General features: G+C 39.2%; 2 protein-coding genes across 2 annotated transcripts in view; one reads left to right on the forward strand and one right to left on the reverse strand.

Annotated features, from left to right (window-relative positions):
• kgd4 (alpha-ketoglutarate dehydrogenase subunit 4) overlaps window positions 1-792 on the forward strand; it is a 4,235-nt gene extending 3,443 nt beyond the window's left edge. Inside the window, exon 5 of the mRNA XM_072681509.1 lies at window positions 281-792. Coding sequence (XP_072537610.1) covers window positions 281-298 — 18 coding nt within the window. The 3' untranslated portion in view covers window positions 299-792. The remainder of the gene's footprint in view (window positions 1-280) is intronic.
• A 2,185-nt stretch (window positions 793-2,977) lies between these two features.
• On the reverse strand, window positions 2,978-12,853 carry mier3b (mesoderm induction early response 1, family member 3 b). The gene is made up of 13 exons (XM_072681501.1): window positions 12,820-12,853; window positions 11,974-11,998; window positions 11,720-11,865; window positions 10,954-11,088; window positions 10,641-10,764; window positions 10,194-10,267; window positions 8,903-8,975; window positions 8,576-8,724; window positions 8,323-8,404; window positions 7,944-8,038; window positions 7,724-7,851; window positions 6,354-6,505; window positions 2,978-5,454 (listed from the first exon to the last, which is right to left on the reverse strand). The coding sequence occupies exons 1-13, from the start codon at window positions 12,826-12,828 to the stop codon at window positions 5,006-5,008; spliced, it is 1,641 nt and encodes a 546-aa protein (XP_072537602.1). The 5' UTR covers window positions 12,829-12,853; the 3' UTR covers window positions 2,978-5,005.
• Window positions 12,854-18,344: the final 5,491 nt, after the last annotated feature.

The following is an 18,344-nucleotide window of genomic DNA, read 5'->3' on the forward strand; positions in this document are numbered from 1 at the left end:
TCATTTGCACATCTGTGTCCGCTACTTAAAGTAGCCGAATGCTCATTAGAAGAGATGTCCACAAACATTTGGATATATATTATAGTTCAGAATGGTATAATGCGGTTGGAATACCTGTTTTCTGCCTCACCCGTGCAACCACTTGGCGCTAGCCCCCAACGATAGATCGCTGCTTTTGTCTCTCAGATATCTGGAATTAGGAAAGTTGTGAAGTAGCCGATGGCTGTCATGTTAAAGAAATCTATATTAGAGAACTAATGTGTGTTTGCTCTGTTTGCAGCGTGGCGGCCCGGAGTGATGGTAGTTCAGCACGTCTTACCAAAGCCATTAACCGTGGAAAATGGTTTTTGTTGCCTAATTCTTTTCCTCAGCAAGAGGACTCGCCAGATTTCACTTTACAGGAACGGAATAAATTATTGTTAAAATGTACATAGAGATTATTTTTAAGCATAATTGTACACCATGTCCTGGGTCTGTCTGCTCATAGGTTCAGGTGCTGTATCACATTTACAGCACAGACCTTTTCACATCCGAGTTTAATATGTTGTCCCTCAGTGCACGTCTGCAGCAGTTAACTTCTGGATTAAGTTAGTATTACAGCTTATTTGTTATATCACAAGCTGAGCTGCTCAGGCCACATTGCACTACACTAATGGATCGGGACCCTCTTTTCTCTTTTGAGTGTGAAAAAGAGAATTGCTTAGATTTCTGTCACTATATTCATCCTGTGCTGTTCAGAGGAGGATTCCGCAGGACATTGTACATCTGAATTAAATGTGTGGTGATTTTGAATTGTCAGTGTTTTCATTTCAGCACTTTTTATACTATGAAACACTAAAACACTGATATTCAAATAAATACTAGAAGTACTTTTACATCAACAGTAGATGACACCTGACACTGATGAAAGGCTCTCTTTCTTACCACCTGCCTCAGACCGGTTGCCCCATCCATTACTGATTGCTTTAAGGTGTACATGGACTCTATTCTTCTCATTTTTTTTAGATCAGGAGGCATATCACTTTGCCATCAGTGGTCAGGGCGTGAGAGAGCACAATTGGCCGTGCTCTCTCCCCTCATTACTAGTAAAGTGATGTTACGTGGCACAGAGTCAGTTAGCTGGTGTGGCGGTGCTGGGGCGCTTTCCTCTGAGCACATTGGCTGCCTTGTGAGAATAATTTGACAAACAAATGAAAAATAAGCCTTTATAAGGACTTTATACCACTTTGTTATTTATAAGTAGTTTGGACGAGAGGAGGATGGGTCTGTCCTTGTGAGGTTTTTCTTCCAGCCTTAAAATCATTTTTCCTTGCCGCTGCTGCCTCTGGCTTGCTTACTTAGGGTCACATGTTTTATGTTACTTTCTGGAATTCTGTAAAGTAGCTTCACAACAAAGTGCTTGATTTGAAGCTTTGTTCATTAAACTAGCTCACAAGATCTAAACACATTTCTTCTAAATCAGAACAACTTGTTCCTTTTTACTGTATTTATGTTTACCTGCCTCTCTTCTAATGAGATCTGAAGTTTTTTTCAGTGGAAACTCTTATTGCTGAAGCTCTTTTCAATAATGTACTTCGGTGCCTAACACCTCTACACAGTACTGTTTAAGCTTAAAGCTGAGACTGAGGTTTGCTTCATTAAAAAAGGGGTCTGAGTAATAAATGCACAGATTTCCTACTATCTCACAACTGATTCCAGAGCTTTATTTCTGGATGTTTTACATCAAGTAATAAAGTACAACAAAAAATACAAAATAATGCCTAACAAACCCAAACAAAAAGCAATACAATTGTATTTACATGTTATAAACAATATGTCTGAATAATTCAGTTAATAAATGTTATGATTGTCTATATTTCTGGATAAACATTTATAGTATATGTTGGTCTTATTCACAAATGTGTTTTTTCCCTTATCTATTTCTCCCCCATGAATGAATCTGATACGGCAAGTCTATCATTTTGTTTCCAAGTTTAAAAATTAAGAAACAAACACACCCAAAACCATTGAGAACATCGTCCAAGCAACTTTAAATATCAAAAACTTTAAAAAGTGAGTTACGCATTTCTATAGGCCGATACAACTTGTGTGTGTATATATATATATACACACACACAATTTTTTCCCCCTCCAAAATTCAACTACGTTATGCAAAAAATTGGAAAATGAGGGAACTTTATGCTTGATGTATCTTTGAGGAAGATGGCTGGGGCCAGTTTATGGTGTATCATCAATACAAGTGTAAGTAACCAAAAAAAGATTATGAGCACCTAGAAGTAACGGCTCAACGTCAGTTCCATGCTCTTAGCTCTTTACAGTCTCACTGAAGCAAGTTCAAAACAAACATCACAACCAGTGAAGCGTTATGAGTGGATCAAGTTACTGGAGAGCTTTTTGAAAGCCTTAGCATGTCCAGCCTGTATTGGGCTCAGTGACAAGGCAGGTTACATTCGTGTTCTAGTGCTCTGCCAACTGGGTGGAAATCTGGATTTGCTGTTTCAAGCACGCTACTGAATTACATAGTAATGAAAGATGGAGAAGGTTCTCGTTTCAGATACTTTCAAACGCAGGATCCCTCGGTTAGCAAGGTCACATAAGCCAAAATCAAGACACTCCTTGACTTTTGAATTACCTTACTGAGGAAGTCCTGCTGTAGAGCATACACATACGACTCTAGTAATAATTCTGGACGTATAAACACGACACAGCTGTGCATTCGATTGGACCACTAGCTCTCAGGAGCCCACACTTAACAGGTGAAGTTTTCACATTAGCAGTAGCAGCTTCTGCAAACACACGTATGGAACTCCACGCTCCACAAGCGGAAATGGGTTTGTACATACAAAATGAGGTGAATAGTCTCGCTCATGTAGTGGGGCTTCCCAAAATCAATGTCACCAAAAGAGTATGTGCCATTCAAACATCTATACATCTCCCACCCCACATAACCTCCCCCCTCCCAAGCCCACCCCAAGCAACAAATAGACTTTTAGTGGTAATTTCCAAACAGCCACATCTGGCATGCATGGCTTAGATGTCTCTAGTCTCTTACTGCAACAAAAAGAAACCAATAACATTTTAAGGAATATAAGAAATATGAGTTCAAAACAGTCTGTACATATCTACACATTATTGCCATGAAAAACAGGAACATTAACATTTTTGCATCACTTAGTCCCAGAACACGTTCAGGCCATTAAGTATACTAAAGTATTCCATAGTCTTCTGTGTGCTGGATGCCCAGAACAGCGCTGATGGTTTTGATGGAGCATCCAAACCTCTTGGCCCTCTCTGATGCTCTGTACTGGCCTACAGTACACAAAAGTGGTGGAATACTAGCAGGAAATCTTTTCATACAAGACAGCGAGCTCAACGATTAGAGGTCAAATCAGGTAACATTCATATCTTCGGTACCTCTGGTGCAGCTACAGATTCTGCATAGCTAAAGTAACACTACTCAATAATTACCAAGGTATCAACTGACATTACGATTACTAGAACTGCATAAGCAAACAGTTATGACAGAACAGTATCTATACTGCCAGAAACCCATGTGAGACAGTAAGCAGTGGCTTTGTATTTAAGTTGGACTTTAAACCTCCAAACGCCTCCAAAGGACCAATGACAGCTCTTGCCTTTAACATATTTACAAATGAAATACAAAAAAAAAAAAGGTTCATTGTAATACTGCCGACAAACTCGGTGGACCAACCGAAGCCCAAATTCTCCTTGAAACCCCTTGTAAATTGGCATTCATTGGGTCAAACGAGCCTTTCTGCATTGACTTCATGTCAACAACACAACACCTCTCAACTCCGCACATTAAGATCTCCTCATCAAGGAATGCAAAAAAAATTTACTACCCATGGTCTCCAAAAAGGCTCAAGCTTTAACGCGAGTCAGCCTAAACAACGAGGGGTAGAACTGCGTGCACATCTTTCAAGCTAGTGTCTTGGTGGCAGGGTAAGACCTAAAATAAATGTGTCCACTGCCTTTACTGAAACTGACCCCTTTCCTAACTCTCATCGAGAAGTTTGATTCCAAGACACAAAGGAACCCTGGGAAATATCGGTCATGTGGAGTTGCTTGCTGAACAGTGGGTTTTTTTTTTTAAAGCTTAAACATACTTGAAACCAGCCCAACTAGAACAATCAAACCACAGCTACCACAAATTAGACAAAATAAGCAATTTGTTCGTACAAAACACTAATATCCAGTGGCCGTTTCAGGGTTCCAAAAAAACTAAACCAAATATGCAGACAGGATACGTTGCATGCATTCAAAGAGAAGAGCTAAAAAACAAAACAAAAAAAAAAAAAAAAAACAATAAAATAAACAAAACATGGAAAGCCAAAACATTCTAGCTCTTAGAAGTGCTCTTCATTTGTTATATAGGTCGTCGTTTTACTCCAAGAAATATCTAATTTAAAGAGAAAATTTCCTGATATACAAAATGCTACATTTGCCAAGGCCCGGTGTCTCTCTGTGTAAACACTGAAAATAGTACCAGTTTAGAAAAAAACAACAAAAAAAAAAACACAACAACTTACAAACATTAAAAGATACAAAAAAAGAAAAAAACAGAAGTCAATGTAGCTTCTGGCAACAAGTTTGAAGTTTTCATGGGACAGTAAGTCTGCAGGGTACTGCTATAGGGATGAGTACGGTAAGAGAGGCAATACCACAGCTCTCTACTCCAGCATTTAGGTTCAACTGTAAATTGAGGTGGATATTGATATTAAATATAATAAGGACCAGAAAAATAAATGGCTATTTAAACTCTTGAGAAATCAAGATTTCTTAGCTCTGTACAATAAAGACATCACTGATGTCATATTACAAAAAAACAGAACAAAAAACAAAGTAAAAGAAAAAAGGAAAAAAAAAAAAAAAGAAAAAAAAAAAAAGTATATTAATACATAATTAGAAAACAAACTAAGGTTCAGTCAGTGGGAATATCTGTACAGGCTGGAAGGAGGGGTGTGTATGTGAGGGCACACTGTGGTCAGTCAGACTGCAATGCAGTGTGTTGGTGGTGGCGGGAGTGAGAGCTGATGAAACTGTTTGGCTCTCCGCCCGCTATGCTACTGAAGTCTGTGACGGACACGGCCATTTTGGCCCCCGTGATGCGGTGCGTGCGTCTCCCCTCATAGTCCACGCCCAGGTTTGTGACGGCCATGTCGTTGATGAAGGTCTCAGAGAGGCCCATTTTGAGGCGTTTAGAGGGGCGCTCGCAGTCCTTACTGCTGCACACTCCCAGCTGGCCCAGGTCAGAGCGGTAGAAGGCCGAGTCCAGCACACTGAGGCAGCCAGAATCGCCACCTGCGGGGTAGCCCAGCGCTTCGTCATGACCCAGTGCTCCACGGTGTAAACTCTCCAGAGGGGGGAAGTAAGAGGAGTCTAAACAGCTCATATCCGCTGGACTGCAGACGGAAGCCACGGTGTTGCTCAGAGCTGGAGAAAAACATTGCACACAGGATTGCAGTATTAACCTTACTGGACACTTCAATACACTACAGCTCAGTACTGGGGGTCCTGGAGAGCTGAAATGCATCTATTAAACATGGTAATTATCTATTTTGTTGAATCAAGTATGTTTAAACTGGAAATAAACAAACTAGACTAACTCTGCCTTTCTGTTCAGCACTGCACATCTGTTTGAGCCTTCGTCAACTGAGCATGTACACAGATTAAGCTTTGAATGTCTTGGCTGTTGTAAAAAAAACAAAACAAAAACAAACAAACAATGTGTGCGTGCTAAAAGACACTGAATAATAATAAAAATAACCATCTACTGGTCAAGTTGGTGTGCGGACTAATAAGCTACTTATATTAAAATACTTTCAGACTTAAATACTTTTTAAAAAGCCCATGTGCAACAATTTTCAATTGAGGTCCTCATACAAAATTTGTATGGCTTTATGTTCCAAGAATGGTCATAAATATATTTTACACATCTTTACAGGCTATTTCAAACAGGTTGTTTCTATTACAGTGACTAAAACACTATGGACAATGTGAGAAGATGGGGCAAAACTGTAGTAGGTTGAATGGGTAGAGATATGTAAATATATGTAGAATTACTGAGGTTATAAAATCTGATGCCTTTTGTCTACCTTGCTATGGCAAAAAAAGGCTACTAGAGAATTTGTCCTCTCTTTTGTGAGCTAAAAAGGGTGTGTGCTTCAACAACAGAAGGTTGCAGCTTCGCCATGACCATATGCTGACCAGCAAATGTAGCAAATAAGTGTACATCAGACTAAGATGTTACTGTAAAACGAATTAACCATGCTGAATCTATCCTGTTTGCATACTCTTGAGAACTACTCATTCTGTTGCAACAGGGAACTCACCCGTCAGGTCACTAGCAGTAATTGTGTTGAGAAGACCGAGTTGCTGTTCTGTTGATACCTCCATCCTCCCTCCTGCTCCACCAGAACACACAGATGAAGAGCTGTCCACTGCCAGGCCCTCTGCCTCGTCCACGAGCCGGTCCATCAGGTCCCTGAAAAAGAGAACACAATGGTTGCATTTGCATGTGTGCAGTAATTTAAAACTTCTATTCACTTTTTAAAAGGCATGCATGTGTTTACAGCCTCCTACAACGTTAATGTTCCCCTTTCCTGTTCTATTAAATGTAGGTATCCTGAATTCTCTCTTTCACTGGTTTGGTGAACCAGAGTTCATGACCATGTTGAAAAAAAGCTTCATGTCTCACTCTGCCTTCTAGATAAGTGGTATTTTTCTTTATGTACCAAATAACAGTTCTTTTCTGCACAATATAATTGACCATTATTTTCGGGTTTCCATTTAAGTGTTACATGCAAAAATGACATTTTGGCAGAACAAAAAATGGGAAATAAGCGTCTCCATCTCCTACAGTTAGAAAAAAGAAACTTTAAATGACTTAGGCTACCATTATGAGGAGTGGCATGGAAAGTAGCAAAAGGGAGAGATTAAACTCGGTCTTGGTTTTAAGCAGAATCGTCTTTACAGCAGTTTGCAGTCTTTTTATGGCTGTGTTGTTGTTTGCGGTTCAGAGACGCTGAGCAGGACGAGCAGTGACCCACCTTATGAGAGCTGACATTTCTGTGCCACCCCAACCACATCTACCATAAATCCGGCAGTGCAAACATACCAGACTATTCTGGAAGAGCTTTGGACCCTGAAAAGTGGGTGCGACATGATCGATCATCCTTAGGGCCAGTTGTTTCCCCATCACTGGATTCACCGCTCTCCACATTTTGGCTTTAGCCATTTCTAATTCAGATATAATTACTGAATTTTCCAAAATTCGTAAAAACTTGGTGGATGGAAAACCCGATACAGAAACAGGTAAAAATATCTGAGCATTTGAGATATCACACAGATACTCACAAAATGTGGAGATTTCAGCGATATAGCAGCATTAAATATACTGTGTATGTACTTGCATATAATATTTCAAGCATAAAAAATTGCATGCGTCAATAGGTTTATTATTTTATTTGTAATCTTTATATGAATTATCTATACTTAAATAAGTTAAAGATTCTTGAGAACATTTAGTGAGTAACAGTCAAATCAGCACAGCAGGCTCTTGTAAATGAATCTGTTGTTGTTGCAATGTTATTTCAAACAAAAAGCAAAACAATACTTTAGTTTAGAACAAACTTAAAATGAGCAAAAAGTTAAATGGAATTAAAAAAAAAAAAAAAAAAATCTGAAAATCTGATTTACTCACGTCACTCCAGGATAAATACTGTATTTCTTTTTCCCAAAACGATTTTGCTGAACAAAGTAGTCAAAACGTTCTGACTTTTTCCACATGTAGTAGAAGGCTACACACTCTGCAACCGTCCTTGTTGGAACCTAAAAATGTAGAAAGAAGGGAAATATTTAAAGGCTTATTTAAACTGTACAACAATATCACCATGTTACAATTATATGGTACTAGCACCAACCTTATTTTTCTGAATTAGATGAAAGTTCTTTTCATAAATCTGGAGTGCATGTTCGAAATTTCTACACTCCTCTTCAGACCATGGTGGCGATTCTTCTACAAAAAAGGAAAAAGGCAAAGAATGTAATTGATTATCTCACGCCTCCACTTAAATCCACTTTAAAACAGAGTTTCACAGCCCATTCCTCAGGGACTCCCAGTTGGTTCACTTATTTGGTTTAATCTCAGCTTTCCATGCAACAGAACCAAGCAATCAAACACACAGAATACCTGGAACATTTGTTGTAGGAGCTAAACAGTGCTAAATGTGACCTGTAACTGGTTCCTTAAATAACTGGTTGGGAAACACTGGTGACGTGGGACAAAAAAAAGAAACTCACCTTTTGAGGACTTAAGATTACTGCTGTAACATGCCAGGGCTTCACTCGTGTTGTAGTTACATTTTACAAGTTCATATAAAGCCTAGAAAGGGACAGAAACATCAGTCAATAAAAATCACCACTGAAATAATGCTTTTGATATGATTCTTCCTTAAATGTTCCTAAAAGTGCCAAGTACTTAAGCTTTGACGGCTTAGTGTGCTATGAGGTTTTCAGTGAACACAAACTGCAACTTAGTTAGCGTGTTACAGACCTGTTCATTGTCTTGTATGTGTCCCCCAAATGTAGAATTTCCCGTTCCGCTTTCTGTAGACTGAGATAACGCCTGTCTGAGGTAGTCTTCCACCTTCTTCTCTGACAACACATCAGGACTCCACAGCAACTGGTCCTCCTCCTCAAACACTGCAAAGACAGGTTTCAAAATAAGATAACACTGCACCAAAACCTCAAAGGAGAGGGGAACACGGTTCACTGTGAAAACACATCCAATACTGTAGAAAAAACGTCACATCATGAATCTATATAAATAAGGCTGCAGAAAATAAACACTTTTCACAAATTCTAAAGCATGTCTACCAACCCTTCTCATTGTCCAAGTAGAAACTGAGGCCTGCAGGAACCTCCGCTTGATACTGTGATCCAACCATGATTTCCTGCAAAAGTAGCAAATTTAGGTTCCACATTTCTCATCTTAAAAATCATATGGGTTAATTATTTGCAATATGGTGATTAATGGGCCGAGATCAATGATCAACGTCATGATAGCAATCATTAGAAAGTCTTTTAGGTAATTATGTTAATGGTTAATGTTTAAATTAGGAATGTCACGTTCCGATCCAGTGACTCGGGATCCAGGCATTTATAACGGATTAGACATCTGCTTTTAAGATTCCAATCAACTTCCAAGCCCTAGGTTTGCTGTAGCAAAGTGCCATTTGCTGTATTCTAGGTGCCATTAATAGACATGATCCTCGTCTGCTGCAAATGTTCATTGAAACTTTTGCAAACCACCTAAGACCCTAGTTCATTGGTGACATTATTTCAGTTAGTAAAACAACACAGAGCTTTATTTGAACTGATAAGTGCAATGACGTTACCAGTTAGCAACCAAAACAAAAGCTAAAGTTGGTTCTAATTCGAACTCTCTATTCCACCTTAAATAGTGCTGCAGTTACATTGTGTATGTTTCAACAGCAAAGTGTAACTGTTGCATTTAAAGGAGAAAGTTAGTGAAGAGAAACACTTCAGTTTAGAGTTAGCTTAGAGTCTTACTGTAAACGTGACACAGCAACGACAAACAGCTCAAAGAGCAGCAGCTGAAGAGTTAGTTAGTTAATATTTAAAATGATGATTTGAAAACATTTGTCTATTTGCTTCCATTTTGTCCACACTGCCAAAACCACCCAGTTTGGTTGTAGTTAAGATAGATTTGGGAATATAATGATACTCCCATCCAGACTTTACTCAGCGAGAGAACAACGTTTCTCTCTTTGGTTCTAAAACAGCTCGGAGTAGTGCATTTGTAACCGAGGAGGAGGCGGAGGCTAATAGTAATGCACATAAACTAACATTTGACTGCAAAGCTGTAAAGGAACTGGGAGCTGAATGGTCAGGTAGGTCAGTCAGACTGGACTGTAATTTAAAAAATGTAAAAAGAATTTAGTCGGATTATAAAAACAGGTACTACAAATTGTGATTTTACTGGTGTTTATTATTCTGTCTTAGCACATCTTACCCAAATTATATTACGTATAGAAACACAAAGATCCAGGCTGATAGTCAGCATTAGGAAACTTGGATCGGCGGGTAAAAAACCTTGATCGGGACAGCCCTAGTTACTACTGTATAATCTTACTGTAAGAAACACTGACCTTCCTTGAGTCCTCTTGGCTGAGACCTTCCTCCTCTCCCTCAGATTCCTTATCACCATCATACGTAGCATTTGCTGAAAGCAGACACAAAGCTTGTGATTAACAGATTACTGGTGTCATAAGCAGAACTGAATGAGCACAGACTTAACTCATGTAATGACTGGATTATACACATCATAAGAATCACTAAGATCAAACAAAGTAAGTAATAAGAGATTATCACCACCATAATCAGTGTTGACCAGGACCATATTCATGAGATCAATGTCATTGATTTATTATGTAACATTTTTCAGTGCTATGTTTTTAAGACTTTGACATTGTCAATACTAATGTTTCAACATTATAGAGTTGACTGCTGAGAAATAAATATTTTCAGATCTCATTATCTTTGGACTAATAATCAACAATTTTCTACACTACTGCTACTGTTTCTAGTGGACTCACATCTGAGGGTTCTTGGGAAGAAATCTGTGGCTTCATGGGAGGTAACAGAAGGGGTGAGATCATCAGCTGATGACTGTGTCTCTTCCTCATAGTCACCTGACAGCAAATCTTTTGCTATTTCTTCCTGCAGAGAAGAACAATAATCGATCAGTTTAAAAAAAATTAATATCCAGTCAAACTTTGCAGCTACAAGAATGACTACAGCATTCCTCTGTTCATTTCATGTAACATGCATGAAACCGAAATTCAGTCTGCATTTACTCAATGCATGCATTTTACTATATCAATTAATCCATGACACCACAAAAGTTACCTTATCCAGGGTCATATCAGGCAGCTCATCAGCCAGTTCACCGGAAGAGCTGTCCAAACTCGACCCTGCAGCTGTACTAACCGAAGCTTCATATCGATAGATGGCCAACAGCTCCTCCAGTGGCATGTTTCCTTCCTTAAAAACATTCATACAAACAGGATGGGTTAACCATGAACAGCCATGATGTATTTTATACATCACGTATTGCATCCTTTCTAAAACCTGCATTTTAACTTTTATTTTTTGTTCTGAACAGTGAGTTTGGTGATTCAAGAAAAGCACATGAACACAAAAATCAGAATTCAACTGAGGTAGGGAAATAAATAAAAACACCCCACCTCCCAAACATTTACCCCAAAGAACCTGTAGATGGAAAAGCTGGTTCCACCTTCATGTCCTAATCTTTACGCTGGAAATGCTCACCTCTAGATGAGCAGTAGTACTGCAGTAAAGGGCAAGCAGTCATGTTCACCATTGACATAGTGATGGTTCAAATGCCCATTTTGGCTGGAACCTCCTCATCAGTTCTGAATCACCACTGCTTTGCACAATTATGACTAAGCTCCTCTACATGGGTGGATTTCTCATTAAACCACTTTAATTGAGCCTGTTTACATCTTGTTGAATTGACTAAATCAGAAAAATTTGGAAAACAATGTAAAAAAAAAATCAAAAAAAAAAATCAGTAGTCTAAATGCAATCATGTCCATGTTGCCAGAATACAGTCAGTATCTTAAGTCATCCGCCTGCAACTGTAAAAACTTACCTTCTCCAGATCTGCTAACTCAGTGCTGAAATTCTTCTCTCCTTCCAGCGACTCCTCCTCTTCTAATGTCCTTTCATCATCATACTCATGAACCAGCATCTCTGCTGTCGGGTCAAAGTCATGATCCTCCGATGACAGAGAGCCAACTGTATGAGCAGAGCAAAGCAAAGGAGGAACACAGTCTGCATTAAACCCGGACAGCAAAGCCCTCATACTTTCACACGCACAGCGCTACTGCAGCTCTGAATACATACCAGGGCTCGAACTCCCAAGGGAAGCCTAAAGAAGACAGAACAACACAATATATATATTAAAAGTGCATGTCACATAAAAACAGAGGACAGTTAAGATACAAAAGTACCAGAACATAACAGAAAAGATGTTTAACAGGCCGGGGTTATACCCAGTCCCGTTACGGTCTGCCGAGAGAGCAACACATTAGTTGTGCAGTTTACGCGCGACATTACTCTGAACAGTAAAGCAGGCCTTTATAACATCACGAATATGGCCAGTAAGAGACCGACAGTGCTTTATAACATAATGAAACACATCGTCTACGTTTTTTCTTGGTTTTAAGATTTGCCTTTGCAGTTTAAAGTGTGTATCCCTGCAGCCTCGTAGCAGAGGAGGCTGTTTGCTAGCGCAGCTCCGAGGAACACACACATAAACAAACCCTCAGTGCGCGCAGCAGAGCTTTAATTTGACCGTTTCAAGACACCCCCCTGGATTAAAAGCCTCCTACACACGATGTCAACTTCATACTCGATTTTTTAAAAGCGTATTTTACTAGAAATGATTTTAAATAAAGCCCTGTTACATATTTTTCTTCCAGCGGTGCCGAGGCAATAGACCAGCTAGCGTTAGCATTAGCATAAGCTAACGGAATCCGAAGCCGAAAAGGCCTCCGGACTCGGACAGAGCGCTCTGGAAAAACGCACCGCACAGCCTCAGGCTCGGCACAATCTGCACGAAAACTGACCCGATTCGATGAATAGACTGTACTTTAGATATATATCCCAACAGAAGGTTAATGCGTCGCATCTGAACCGTTAAAGAAATCGATTTAAAATCTGACACTTCTCCCCAGCTTTCCCTCTTACCTCCGCCATATTGGTACCTTTTGCCTCATAGGCCAGTTTGTGTCCAGTACCCGGATGGACTCAGTCAGCCAATAGGAGGCCCAGTCAGGGGTTCAGCTCTGAGTTTAATAACCGAACTGCAACAACCAACACTTCTCCAACTGAGTCCCCAAAATGATAACCTTTAAACCTGAGAAGAAGAAGCTTTTACTGTCTGACTAAAACACATGAACAGCTTGGCATGGTACAAATCACTGTTCTACAAAATGATAAAACACCACTGAATGTCATTCCTTAATTTGTCTGAATATTGTTTTTAACAGATTACCAAAAAAAATAAGACAGTAATAAGAGCTTTATTCAAATCTATACACAATTTGTTCTCAAACCGTGCTACATGTACCTCTGGTGGTCCGCAAAACATTCCGAGGTGGTGCAAGACCACCTTAAAAGATTCAGGATGCACTAAAAAATGAACTATTCAAGTTTTCGTATACGGCATTCGGCTGCACCTCTTATCTAGAATGTTACACAGCTAACCAGACAGCATACAGATGTGGTCCACATGTTAAAAGTGCTCATATAGCCCAAGACACATCTGGGCCACTTCTGGCACTGGCACTATAAGGGAGCCAAAAGTTGCCATCATATTAAAAATAATAATGGGCCCTGTTCTAAAGCATGGAAAAATGTATTCAGGTGCAATTAGATCATTTTTTCAAAATTGCAATGAAAATGAATACTACTACTACTACTACGGGGCAGTGGTGGCTCAGCGGTTAAAGCGCCAGGCTATCAATAACAGGGTGGTGGGGTCGATTCCCGGGCCTGACAAGCTGCCACTGTTGGGCCCTTTACCCTCTCTGCTCCCCTGGTACTGGAGTTGGCTGCCCACCGCTATGGGTGTGTGTGTGTACTCACTGCCCCTAGTTCACTAGTGTGTGTGAGTGTGTGTTCACTATCACAGATGGGTTAAATGCAGAGGACACATTTCGCTGTGCAGTGTACACTGTACAGTGACAAATACGTACACCCTTACTAACAATAATATCATTATTCAGATTCCACATCATGGAATTTCACACATGGCCCTCTTCTGCGCCTCTTCTGCGGACCAAAGTAGTTTAGGGCCAAAGATCTATTCAGATCTGGGTCACACATGGCATGGTATTGGCCTAGTTGTTGTACTGAGTGGCTGATTTGTGGGTCACTTCTGGCACTGGTGGTTTAAAGGTGGCTGAGATGTGTCTCCTTTTTTTCCGGTTCCGGCAACTGCATCTGAGTCATCATTTCATCCAGTATGTGGGCCACGTGTAAGCGCCAGATGTGGCCCAATTTTGGGCCAAATCAATTCTGCTACGGGAGTAGGAGAATGTAGTGTTAGATGTTTTGCCCAAGGACTCTTATTGGTGTAGTGTGGTGCGCTTGCCCAGCCAGAGACTTAAACTCTAGACTGTCACAAATAAGGGAGTGTTATTACCATACACTACACTACACTACACTACACCTACAACTTTCTCTGTAATGTAATTCACATAACATCACATTAGTGTGTATTTAGTGCTCAATAAAATGACTGCAAATGCTATGTAAACACTGTCGTTCACTACATCACCTCACGCTCCCATTGTTTCCCCCCGTCTCAAGTTTTCAGAGATGTCTCAGTAGGCGTACTACATTCACCAGAGGCAGCGATCAAACACCCCACATTGCCAACCTGAGGACTGCAAAAGCAGGTAAGCCTTGATTTCACTGTTACTTTACTGAAAGATCAGATTCATCCAAACAACCAAGAATTTATAAAGTATTATTTATCACTATTCTCACGTCTCACGTCGATTCATTCTAATGATCCAGGAAGGCACTGTATCAGTCCAGCAGTTTGAGGTACATCAGTTACACGGTGAGGAGAAGAGTGCTTTGGAAGTACTGACATGTTAAAAATGGATTACAGCACTTCTAGTAAGGACTAGGATAATGCGCCATTCTCCAGGTTCTGTTCAGCTAACTTCTAAATTGTCTCCATATATTAAGAAAAAAAGTATTCCTCATGAAACATTCTGGAAGTGGTTACCTTAAAGAGACCATAGTGTACATTTCCCTCTTGTGTTGAAGTTATTAATTTTTTTCATGACCATTTTTCAACTTCTCTTTATCCTTTTGAAATGGTTATATCTAAATGACCTCTGTTCTGATTGGCTGTAATGCGACTGTTCTGTGCCCTCATTCAAAAAGCAGTCTGGGCTAAAGAAATCCATATAATGTGAGGGCGGAATGCACCGGTTACTGATGCAGCTTAATGTTTTATTTATCCGATGTTAATGTACTTAACATATATATAAATCCATTAATGTCAAAGTGAGAAACATTAGTTTTCAGTAATTTCAAAAAGCCCTTTTAATTCCAGACATTAAATTCACCTCCCACAAGGTGGCAGTGCAACACACCACAGAATCAACCATGACCAGCATCAAGTTGGTGGGTTTGTCATTCTCACAGCCTGTCACAGCTTTGCCTGGTCTAGTCTCTCATCCAGTTGGTTTATCCACACACCAACATCAAAGCTGTTGGTTGATGAGTATACTGCTCATGCTTGTATTCTGCCCTGGAACTCAATCACTGGTCATCTGTCTGGTAGTATGGCCACCAATTTGACCCATGAATAAACTGTTTCTGCTGCTGTCACTGTTGTTAAAATTGAAAACCATACTGGATAAAAAAATACATTCTAAATAAATAGACAATAATGAGAAATTCACATTTGGTTTCTGAGAGCCTACCAACCCACAAATAGGAAGCCCTGCCAGTTTCTCCTGGGCATGCTATTTCAGAAAACTGGGCATTCAACACATTTTTCAGATTTGGCTCGGCTGCTTACGTCACACAACGTCTCATTAGAATTATACTGGCCCCCTGTCTGAGTAGCTCCACCTACTAACTTACCCTACTTACTGCAGACAGAAATTAACATGAAATAGAAGTCTGTCTGAAATTGAGCATGATTTGAGTAGCTGGAAACCTAAAGACAGAAAGGCAGGTTCTGCAGGTCCACCTCTTTTGGAGAGAGAGTGGGATGTGAACTCAAGGTGAAGTAAACATAACCTAGCTACTGCAAACAGGGACAAATAAGAATAAACTTAGAAGTAAAGTCTAAGAATCTGTGTAGCCATAGGCGAGCTGTGGCTCAGTATCATTTAAAGGAGCAGGCGTTCATACCAGCCGTTCTGAACAGGGCTGTTTAGAAAAAGGGTGCTGTGGTGCATAAATACCATTGTGGTATTTTGACCAAAGCATTTCACAGACATTTCATTAAGACCCCAGGGAACTGTGTAAACCATTTAATGGTTTTAATGTTGAGAATAATAAGAATAAATAAAATGTGAATAATTTTTGGTTGTATTCACACTTTATTTACACTTTGAGTGGACAATTAGCCCGTAATTTCATGACTAATGTGCAAGCCTGACGTCAATGCTAATTGTGGCCTGACAATGTCCTGCAGAGTCAGTGGTGATTTGCTGCTCATTTAAGCCTCTGCTGAAACCACATTCCTCTTAAACTCTGAATGAGAACATCATTAAAAGTAGTTAAGTGGTGTATACTCATGTCAACGGAAGTCTCTGTCTCTCTAACAGGCACATCTCTAGCTGCCAGAGTCAGACAGACAAAGCAGAGAAATGCAGGTTTGTTGAAAAGCCTGACTCATGTGCTGAGTCATCAAGCATTTCTCTTTTCTGGACCAATATTTGGACTTTCCTTCACACATAACCAGTCTAGTGATGCAACCCTGTTTTTCTGCTGTGAATTGACATTTTCGGGTTGCGTTTATTGAAAAAAGATGAAATTGAACTACATGCCTTATGCAATGCTGTTTACTGTGCTGTGCCAAGGCGTACGCCTGACCAGATGGAAGGAGGGAGAATGCATGGGTACATGGATATGCACTAAACACAAATGTTTTGTGTGCAAAGGTTTGGACACACCTGTTCAAATAATATGTTTTGTAGATTTTGGGTATAACATTCTGCACAGGGAACAAATCTAAATATGGCGTTTACAGCAAATTGTAAAGCACAATTTCTATTTATTCTGTTATATATGTTCTCTGTCTGTGCAGCATGAGTGCTTACATGTCATCAACATGTCATTTTACTTTTGCATACATTGCAGTACCTGTTGCTCCTTATCTGGTCAGTAAGTGTTTATTTGATATGTAAAACATGAATTTTAGAATAAATACTAAAAACATTCATACAAAAAGCTGTGGTTTTACCTCACTGTGTTCATTACTAACATCTCCAAAGCTCTCCTCATGATGAGCTGGTGATCCACGTGCTGGCTGGGTATGCCCAGGAGAAGTCTGGAACCAAGCTTTATTCTTTAAACTAGCTCACAAGGTACAATGTGAACTACATTCTTTAACAGGAAAGTGTTTTTTCCTTTTTACTGTATGTACTGTATGTTCACCTGCAATATGCAAATGTATTTTACAGTGAGTGCCTGCAGTGAAGACTCTTGTATTGCTAAAAGGAAATAGTTTTTAAATAATGTGTGTGGGTTCTGATATATCTGCCCAGTTCTGTATGTATGCATGATCTATATAAGAGCATATAATACAAATATAGTATGCTTGAATATGTTAAAAATAGAAGCATCATTTTCAGCTTTTTCTACATGCATGTGCACACTCAGCCACTCAGAGCTAAGAGCACTCCTAATGTTTCACTTTTGTAATGCATTTACTTCTGGAAAAAAATAGAAACATCCATACTGAGAATATGCACGTCTGCTAACCCCCCCCCCCACCCCACACACACAAAACAATCCCCTTCCACTGAAACTAAATATAGACCTACCTGCCCTTATTCATGAGAAAGAGGAAGTTATCCAGTTTCATTACCAGCATGGAATTTAAGCACACTGCCAAAAGAATTTCTCACCAGTTTTAAACTTTGTTTTGGGCTTGATTTTTGTAGGTAGGGTCTATTTTTAATTTGAGCAGAAAGGAATTGTTGTGTGTGTGTGTGTGTGTGTGTGTGTGTGTGTGTGTGTGTGTGTGTATGTCGGGGAGGGGGGTAGCAGACGTGCACTTTCTCAGTATATCTTGTCCTGAGAATATATAGTATCTCACAGTATATATATATATATATATATATACTTTGTACTAGGTTATACTAGGTTATTTCAACATTGTAATGTTTCAATGCTCTCAAAGTTCAAATATTAGTACTGTGTTGTTTAAATGTACATAATAACTTATTTGCATATATAATATATGCAAAGACTATATAATATAATTATTATAATAATAATTATTTATTTGCATTATTTGAGCAGTTGTTTTTGAGCAGTTGTCATTTATAAAAATAAATGCTCTAAATAGCAATATATATATATATATATATATATATATATATATATATATATATATATATATATATATATATATATATATAGGAATTTAGTGAAAATGTTGTTCATGGTTTATGAAATACAATGTAAATGTTAATTTCCCAAAACACACTGCCTATAAACAGTAAAACCAG

Source organism: Salminus brasiliensis, chromosome 6, assembly GCF_030463535.1.
Source record: "Salminus brasiliensis chromosome 6, fSalBra1.hap2, whole genome shotgun sequence".
Classification (NCBI taxonomy): domain Eukaryota; kingdom Metazoa; phylum Chordata; class Actinopteri; order Characiformes; family Bryconidae; genus Salminus; species Salminus brasiliensis.

Coding starts and splice junctions, on each gene's coding strand:
- mier3b (XM_072681501.1), bottom strand. Junction 8,976..10,193: donor GCCAAGAGGACTCAAGGAAG/GTCAGTGTTTCT, acceptor CTACTTTTGCAG/GAAATCATGGTTGGATCACA. Junction 8,405..8,575: donor ACATACAAGACAATGAACAG/GTCTGTAACACG, acceptor GTCCCTTTCTAG/GCTTTATATGAACTTGTAAA.